General features: G+C 32.8%; 1 protein-coding gene across 1 annotated transcript; it reads left to right on the top strand.

Annotated features, from left to right (window-relative positions):
* Positions 1 to 44: 44 nt before the first annotated feature.
* Positions 45 to 9,821, top strand: LOC131938045 (DEP domain-containing protein 1A). Its single transcript, XM_059295891.1, has 11 exons — positions 45 to 170; positions 1,236 to 1,393; positions 1,967 to 2,080; positions 3,756 to 4,082; positions 4,424 to 4,602; positions 4,714 to 4,854; positions 5,043 to 6,488; positions 6,730 to 6,899; positions 7,319 to 7,495; positions 7,815 to 7,988; positions 8,131 to 9,821. Exons 1-11 carry the CDS (start codon positions 108 to 110, stop codon positions 8,269 to 8,271), a joined length of 3,090 nt encoding a protein of 1,029 aa, XP_059151874.1. The 5' UTR covers positions 45 to 107; the 3' UTR covers positions 8,272 to 9,821.
* Positions 9,822 to 10,072: the final 251 nt, after the last annotated feature.

Genomic DNA, 10,072 nt, shown 5'->3' with positions numbered 1-10,072 from the left:
CTTGGAGTTTGTTTTTCAAGTTCTGTTTACAAATGGTCTCCACATCGCACGTTTATGAGAGAAAAACAATTTTGATTTTATTATTATTTGCAAGTTAAACACAAACAATGGATAGGATAGGAAAAATAGACGATACTGCATATTTCGGTCCATATAAAGCTACTCGTTTGGTAAATAATGGACGTTCTCTGATAGATTTTTACCTTATTAATTTGATCTAGAAATCTAGAGTCTAGAGCTCTGCAGTCTGCAGTAGACTGCAGTGAGTGTTACTGTGTTGTTAACTAGAGTAAAGTACCTTTAATAAACACCGATACACAAAAAAATGCGACGTGTTCGCTATGAGGGCACCTCTTTTCATTAATAATTCACCTAGAAAAAAAACCGAATGGACCATAATACTCTTTATTGAGGCTATAGGCCTAACTATAGGAGAATAATAAATAATAGGCTGATAACTGAAAATTTTACCACATCCAATTTCCAATGTGTGATTTAAATTTTAAAACCATTCATTTAAATTTGTATTGTTATATCATATGTAGCCACACCTCCACATATGTAGATCTATCATTTAAAGTAAAGTCCAATGAATCTCAATAAGTGAATCAATTTTTTATCAAGCAATGTGATTAGCTTGCCTAGCTAATCAAGTATTTTGTTCACCCAAATTCTACCAAGCTTTTGCAGGTTCCTTCTTAACGCATTACTTAATACTTAACCTTTTTGGAGATACAAAACGGCAAAACTCACCAGTTTCATATGCGCATTGACTGAACCCTTCTATCATCTGCACTGACAAAATCCTAACATGAATAATACAAGATGGGTGTTTGTTTTGACCTCCCTCAAACTCTGAGGCGGACTCACAGAACTCTAGACATTTGATCAGTGGCATAGCTAGGATTTTTGGGCCCCTAAGCAAAAAGTGTTAGTGGGCCCCTCAGAGGCGTAGCGACCGGGGACAAACTTTCAATTTGCACCCCCCCCCCCCCCCCCAGACTTTCGATTTGCACCTCCCTTCAGACTTTCGATTTGCACCCCCCTCAAACTTTTGAAAAAGGGCCCCTATTTGCCTTGGGCCCCTAAGGTAGCTATGCCACTGCATTTGATCAAACCCAGTTTAAAACCACTGATCTATGCCAAGTCTAGTTTGCCTCCTTTCTCTTTTTGAGTATTAATATGTTGACTTGATTTTTTAAAACATTTTTTAAGAATTGTTTGTTCTGTTTCAGTGGAATGATGTTATTACTACTTTTCGACAATATTTACCATGTGGTCGACATAGGAGGTATATGAAAACGTTTGATAATTGTTTTTCCGGCTCTTCAGCAACAGAATGGCTTCTGCAATATTTGAAGAATAATCCAAACTTTAATGAAGATGTTTCTAGGTATTTATTGTTATTTGCATAATTTTAACTCAACAGCAATCCTTTTTTATTTTATAAGTCAGTAGAATGGGCATATCACAAAACATTATTTTGGGGTAGTCAATAGATTATTATCTTTGAACTTGCTAAGTTATCTCTTTATTTATTACAGTCATAGTTAAGTTAAAAGGTTATTCAACTTTTATTTACTTTAAAATTATGCTAAATTTTTGTAAGATTAGCAACAGTATGGTGGCTATTGTGGGATGACATGGCCAGTGGTAGAGCTTAAGATTGCTTACTCGAAAAGTCTCGAGTTCAATTCCTGGTTCTCTGAGTCCACCCAGCTCTGTTTGGTACCTAACTCATGTTACGGAAAGTAAAGGCAGCTAGGCCAAGTGCTAACCACACTGTTCATTAATTTGCCAAACTTGCAGAAACAGGTGGACTCTACTTCACTTGCCCAAAGTTGCCCCATGGACTGTCAGGTTCAAAAAGGGAACTTTACTTATAGTGGCTATTTAGAAAACTTATTTTTAATACTTTGTGATGTAAATCTATATGTTCAGGTTTTTTAATCTTTTTTTAATGCAGAGATAAAGCCCTATCTTTGTTGAATAAGCTTTACAAGGCAGGTATTTTTCAAGAAGTTAAAGTTTCAAAAACAATGCGACACAAACCAGATGTTCAAGAAAATAGACTCTATAGGTATGTTTTTTCCTCTATTCATATTTGTCCCAGATGTATGAAATGTTGATTTTTAACCCTTTATTTACGGAATTATGTTCTGAATGAGATTTTTACTTAAACAATGTGTTACTATATTGCTTTTGGCACATTAAAAGCATATGTCGAAGGAAATTTCGTTTCATAAATTTTTAATGGCCCAAACAGATATTGGTACTTATAAGTACCGTCAGTAAACTAGGACATTTTTTTTCAAAAAAAATTTTTTTACAAAACAGGAACAAACGATACAATTTATTAACTAATAACATGGCAATCATTATAACAATCACTTTTTGTAATTTTCACACATAAATACAGCACAAAAGTATATTTTGAGTACGATTTTTACTGGATTTTCTATCGGAACACATCTTAGACCTCAAACACAGCAAAAGTAGTTGACATGTCATGCTCCCTCAATCTTGTCTGTGGTATTTCTAGTGTTGCAGCGGTTGCCGGAATGAATATGCTTTTGCTGGAAGCTTCCAATAACTAGTACAATGAGCCGCATAAACAAACAAAAGCCTAGTCATTCAGCACACAACTACTAGAAATACTAATATAATTGTAGCCTACTATAATGTTATGACAAGTCTACACTACAGTGCAAAGTTCATAAATAGAAGTGAGCTCAATGTGTTTTGGAAGAAGTAGTGGATTACTCTTTTCTGTTTACTGATTAAAAATTACCTTATAGATCTATACTATATGCAGAAGTATGGACTATTACTAGTCTACAGGTTTACATTATGTAAATGCTAGTTGTTGTAGGCAAGACAGTTCATTGCAGTAAATATAACTAACAAATTAAATCTTACAACCTGAACTAGGCTTTGGTATACAAATGAAGTATACTAAACCTTATAAACGAGCCTGCAACTGATACCTTTATTCTTGTTATTTTTTTACTACTAGAAATGAACATGTAATTACAATATTTCTTAGGTAAACCATATGATAACCTTCTTATAAATGTGTAAATATCATTTTTTGAGTACATTTCGATAAGTAATTATCAAGACAATATTTATGTAACTCCACCTAACAAATCTGCAATTTTCTAAAAATCCTAAAAAAAATGACCGTGTGCCCTGACGGTACTTATAAGTCCACTTGTAAACATCGATCTAATACAAAGACAATTTGATTAAAATTGTATAACTAGAAGTTAAACGCGTTTGCCTGACTATTGAAGGTGCCAATAAAAAATATTTGGGGTTGAAAACTTGAAAAATAAGGTAAAACAAAAGGAAATCAGGAAGGGGTGTGAGAAATGTACAGAAAAATTGTGAACTACCGATATAGCAAGACATTGAAAAAGCGCCACACCATTAATTTTTTTAAAAACATTGATACCTCCGACTACCGGCGACTCGGGGGAGATAATACTATAAAATACATCAATAATTTTTAAAATTCGTATTTAATTTAATATAATACAGGCACTTAATTAAAGTGGTACTTATAAGTACCGTCAGTAGATAAAGGGTTAAATAGGCGTACTTACCTCTTTTTATAATTATTTTTATCAGAATTTTTAAAAATATCTTTCAGTGACTGTAAAATATTTTTGAATAATCAATTTTTTTTTGTCTGTTTGTTGTTATTATTATCTAAGTTTCGACATTAATATGGCATTTTTTGTTTTCATCAGATTCCTTCCAATATCTCCTTCAAAAGTAAAAATTTCGAGACTGCCTTTGGCTCCCAGAAATGATGCTGGTATTAACCATTCATTACCTACTAGTAACTTTGTTCAGGATAAGATAAGCAAGGACAGACAGGCAAACAGTTGCAGGGATAGCAAAGTGAATGAATCTAAAGGACTCTCAGTGTTGACACGAAAGATCTCTTTCTTAAGGAAAGACAAGAGTCAGAAAGATAATGAAAGACCTGAAAGTTATCCCCCATGTCATCTTATCGCCAGAGTATTGACAACCAAGGAAATTAAAGATACATGGAAAACTATTTTTGTCCAGAGGTAGGTGGCAAGCTTAAGTTTAAAATAGAATTCTGTTTACATATTTTCACTAAAAAAAAAGAAATTGCTTCAAAACTTTTCTGTTACTTATACTATTTCAAAATGTCTTGTAACATATTTATTAAAAAGTAAATTTAAACTTGGCTCAAGCTCATTTTGTTTAAGTTATTGAAAAATTTCCTCTTCCAAAACTATTTTGCTCAAGTAAAGCAATGTTTAAGTTATTGTTATTTTGTTCATACTTTAAATAGCAGTTTTAATATTATAAATTGTCCCAACATATGTAAGAGCATCAACAAGAAATAAAAGATAGTATTGAATGCTAGACATATTTTTAACAGATTGAAGAAAACGATTGGTGTTAGCAGACTTGGTGATATTGTTCATCTAGACAGTATTGATGGCTACAATGTGATGCACAACTGTATTTACCTCAACAAAAGTGGAATAGTTACAAACATTGATGCTAAAGATCAGCTTCCTCATTGGGTCATGTCAGCCATGAAATGCTTAGCACGCTGTAAGTTATTGAAATTATTTTGCCTCACTTATTTTTTTTTAATTTCAAGTAGTAAGTTATGTTGAACATGCTGGTCTTGCCTTCTAAAGAATCTTCTGTACATACTTCAAGGGCCAGAACCACCAGAGCCTGGTCTTCCAAGCTACCTGGGCTTTGAAAAAGATGTTTTTACAGTTGTTAAGGATTACTTCCTAGGTCTTGAAGAGCCACTTGTCCCCTACAGCTTGTATGAAGTCTTCACTAATGTTTTTGGTAAGACTTTAACATCTTTAATTATCTTGCATGTTGTTTTTTTTCTTCTTGTACTTATAGTGAGTGTTTGTATATTTAAAAATCAATAAATTTCCACTCTATTCACATTTTTCTATTTTTTTTTCATTTAAATTTTTTTATTCTAATGTATAATGTTTTAACTTTAAAAGTGTCCTATTCATTTTCAGTGATGGCTGGAAATAATCAACCTAGACATTCATCACCTCATCATACACAGGAAGAATCTGGTGGACCAAGTAGTTTGTGGACATCAGCATCACTAGAAAATATCATTCTTAATCTAACAAAAAAATATTGCCTACTTGACAATACTGAACAACATTATGGCACTCTTGAAGACCTGAGATCAAAAAGCATCCAGCACCCTCACTTTGGCACTCAGGAAGATCTTAGATTTGTCAGTCATATTGACAAAACATTTGTCACCTACAACAATCAAAGTGCTTTCCCAAGTACTGATGGAATGGACCAGCTGGGACATAGTCAAAGCTACAGAAAGCTGAATAAATTTAAGGCCTCTGCACCTTTGCATCATAAGAGCTGTAAAACATTGTCCAGAACAACTCAATCTGCTAGAGAAGCAGATTCTGACATCCAAACGGATACAACTGCTCTGATGAGAAAGTATGGTTCTGCTCCTAACTTGAAAGTCTCAAGATATGAAACAGCTTTTGGGCCAGATAACCGTACAGTGACTAGAGTTTTTTACCAGAATGGGATGACGACTGACTTTGGCCATGATGAAGAAGAAGAAGATAGCTCACATGAAGAAGAATGTAACAGACTCAAAGAGGAGTATTGTGCTGAGTATAAAAGCTTAACTCCAGGGAAGCTGATAACCAAGTGCCAATCCTCTCTGGATCTCAGTGCATGTTCTGTTAGAAAGGAAACACACAACAATAGCCAGAGGCATAGCACCAGCTTTAGTGGCAGCCTTAACAAAAGCAGAGAACACAATTCAAGCTTTGTTGCTACCTCAGCAAGTAATGATGTTTCAAAGCATACATCTCACTTTGATGATCAAGTTATTTATGAGCACGATCAAATAAGGGAGACAACCGAAGCACAATTTGATCAAGTTAAAGAACCAAAGTCACCCCTAAATATGTCAACCACCAACCCAGCATATAATAAAACCCATGATTTTAATAAATCATCCTCCAGTCCTAGATTGAAAGAAGAAAATGGGGACCAATATGCAAAGTCTTTGCCATATTCCCCTGTCAAGAGGGCTTCCTCGTTTCAGTGTAATACTCAGTTAGTAGAAGCATATGGTCCTGGCTACAGACCACCAAGGGAATGCTATAACAGACAGAACTCATCACCAGCCATCAACAGTCATAATGAAGCTAAATTGAAAATCCACTCCCCCAATAATTCTGTAAATCCTGGATTAGCTTATAAGCCTGTTCTGGATGATTCTAGGCAAGACATAACAGCTAGCCATGTTTCGATTGGACACCCAAAGACCCCAGTCTCTTCCAAGTATGATCCCCAATCATGTTTGACAGATGATTACACCCCTGGCATTAGTCTGTCTCACATTACTCCACTTTACAGCACCAGGGGAAAGATGTATGAGAGGTCTGGCAGGGAAAGCACTTTCATTAACTGTAAGTGAATTTTATTACTTTTTATAGTTGTTGGATAGTTCAACTAGTATCAGCAGCTGCCTCAGAAAATTTGGTCTAAAAAATTATTTGTTAACACAAACAAAACTTATTAATTTAATCTCAATTTGGTGAAAACATCTTTTTGCTTAAATTTTCATAGATTGAGCATTCGGTTCTAACTAATGTGATGGCAAACATCTTCATTTGACATCTAACTATACTGAACAAACTTTTTGTATAGTCCCACAGACTCGACTGTCAGAGGAAAGAGCCAAGAACTCATTGCAAATGATAAGCCTACTTTTGCCTCCTGCTAATCGCAGGAAGCTGCATCTGTTATTTAAAATGATGATCAAAATGACTTCTAATCCAAATCTCTGCTTGGACCCTTCTCAGACCACACGCAGCTTGGTAAATATCAACTATGGTTGTTTTAGCCAAATATTTTAGATATTTCAAATTATTGGTTTACAAACTAAACTTGGAGTCACTGCAACTCCCTATAAAAAACAAAAAACTTCTTGGTGTCTTCCCCAACCTCTCTCAACACAAACAGTTTCAGTTGTAATTCATGGAACACTTAGTGGTCTAAATTTCCTAAGAGTGAATTGCTAGTGGCCGTATAATTTGAAAAAAAAAAGATGGAAAATGACAAGATTTAATACTTGGATAGGATAGCTAATACATAGCAACAGTCATCATTAACTGTTTCAGACATGTTATTTTTAACATTCGAATTATTTATTTAGTTATATTGATAACATACTCTAAGTCTAACCTTCTTGTGTAAAGTTGAAGATAATGTTCTTAAAATATTTTTTTTTATTCAGGTTTTGGGCACATTTTACCAAGCTATAATTAGATCAGAGGAGGAGTGTGACTTAGATGAGTTAGTAGTGCTGCAACTTGTCTCTTTCATGCTGGATTTTTATGCAGACATCTTTGCACCACCCCCAGACATTAAAACTCAAGTCAGTGAGAGGCTCAAAATAATGCAAAAACCACAGGTACAATGTTTTTCTTATGCATTTTTTTTTTAAATTTGATAACTGTTTTTTTATAAATTGTTTTCACTAAAGTGGTTTATTTAGAAAGAATAATACCTTCTTTACTGACTTTCACTGTTGTAAAACTGTATTTTTTAAATTTGTGGAGATTTTGTTCATTCTTGAGTACAGATTGATACAATTTAACTTGACTATTTCCAGAGATGATACAATTTGAGCTTGTTAATGTTGATCAAAATATCCACTTCATGCTGTCTGAAAATCTTAAATTTATTTCTTTGACTTGTAATGTTACAGCAATTTTAATTGTTCCCAACAGATTGTTTATTCTCCTAGACCCGAGCGGACTGTGAGATTTTGCCAGCAAACTAGTGTTACTGACTTTGAAAATCAAAGGTCATCTACATCTCAGTCTGCCCTAAAAGATTTGCTTGAAGGGATTATCTCTGACAAGAACATGAGTAGCAAAGAAAAAGCTAAGCGTCTGAAACAGGTGATTTTTCTTTTTCATTTTTCTACTGACTTTGGTTTTAAATGTTAAAAATTATCTTTAAACAAAACTTACTTATACAGTTGATAAAATGATTAAATTTCAGATATTGCTTTATTTTAAAAGTTTTGTCACTTAATTTCAGTTTGAGAAAACGTACCCAACCATCTATGCCTTACGCTTTCCTAATCCAGAATCAGAGGCCAGCGTGTTACCACAAAAAGTGAAAAATAAACCATCTCTTAAGACTTTACCAATTAGCAGGCAAAAAGGCCTTCGTTTTTAATTTATATTTTTTAAGTTTTCAAATGTTAATCAAAACAATTACATATTCAGATTAGTTTTGTTTTTTCACCCCCATTAAATAGCCATTTATTTGAAACACATTGAAAAGGTGCTAATTTGAAGTTGATTAAAATTGTTAATGATTTTTATATTACACTATGCAACAGAATGTTTGTTGAGATATCATGTATTTTTTTTTTAGTCACTTTGTGAATGCCTTAATTTTTCAATGGCTTCACTGACTACTCTTTTGCTGAGCTTATTCTTTTTTTTTTAGTATCACATGTTAATGTGGAAAATTATTACCTCAATTTGATTTTTCTTAAAATACAAACAAAACTGTTAATAACTATAGTATCACATGGTGCCTTGTTGAAACTTCTATTTTTAGAATTCTATGCATTTTTTATTTACAATAATTGTCCACTATGTTTAGTGTTGCTTTGTAAATACATTTTATATAGTTAATATTGTTAATAGTGCATGTCGAAAATTGTAATTAAAAAACTTTACATTTTTAAGACTTTTTAACTTTATTTTATAGTCTATTGTATCCATAAGAACATATTTTTTTACAGATGCCATAATATGTACAGGCTATTTATTTCATGTTACATAAGCAACAAAAGAGATCAAATACTTTTTAAAAATGTAAAATTGTTTTTTTTTACTTTTATTGTTGGATGATTGTTTATAATATAGGCTTCTAACAACAATTTCTATTTTTCTTTTTGAGTCATTATGGACCTCAACTATTCCTATACTGGCACAACTGAAAATGGTTTAGGAAATTGGTTTAGTTAAGCTTCATCCTCATTCCACTTTTGTCCCAGTGTTATTCTGCTATGCAGTTGTTTTTTTTAATCACTATTCCATTTACACATTTTTTAATTACTTTCATTACATAACAATGTTTTTGGATTCTGCTAGGTTGGAACAGTGCTACGCTTCAATTATTGTAGATATGAATTTTGAAATATATTAAAACTGTTTACAAAATCAGAAATTAATATTCTTAGAAGGAATATTTGCAATTGCAATACGGTTTGTTTTTTTACCTAAAAATGGTTTAGTGATAGCTATAATATTCATTTTTCAAAGTATGTTTTCTGATTGGCTTTTTAAACCAAATTATTATTTATAACGTTTCACCTTTCTAGTTGTATTTAATCCATCATGGTTTCAATGTCAAGTTAAAAACTTGTAGTTTTACTTGTATGTAATTCTACCAATTTGACAGGTACCAAACACTGTTTTTCTTGTGATGATCATGTGAAGATATTCAGATGATCACTTGAGATTACAACCAAGCAGAATCCATTATTAGTAGGAAATATTTGCTATTTACAGCTTTTAACCAAGGTGTGTTTGAATATTTTACTACGTATATTTGTTATAATATGCCTGTAGTTAGATTAGTTAGCTTGCATTTATAATGCCACAAACATATTCTTGTTAATGATTAGAATTGATTTCTGCTTTAAGTGTCTCTATTTATCTAGTCACCTTAATCAAGCTTTGGCATTTTTCTTTGAATTAAAGTTTTTAGTAATTGAATCAAGAGTGTTATGTATTTGTTGCTGTCTCTCTTATACTACTACTGGAGTTATCCTCTTCAGTCAGAAATATCACAGTATGTTGTAGAATCAAGATTCTCTCTCAACTATGTTTATGTTGCAAACCCACTAGAACCAGGTTTCCATCAGGTTTTTACTTCCTCCACTGAGTCTAGTTTCTAAGTCTAGTCTAATACTAATTGTTAATTTCAGGTTATGATTATAAGCATCACTGTCATCAGTAAC

Source organism: Physella acuta, unplaced genomic scaffold (assembly GCF_028476545.2).
Source record: "Physella acuta isolate Inbredline_101_S28 unplaced genomic scaffold, ASM2847654v3 ptg000230l, whole genome shotgun sequence".
NCBI classification, from domain to species: domain Eukaryota; kingdom Metazoa; phylum Mollusca; class Gastropoda; family Physidae; genus Physella; species Physella acuta.
Note: the sequence above shows the minus strand (reverse complement) of the source record. Positions and strands in the feature narration are given on the sequence as shown.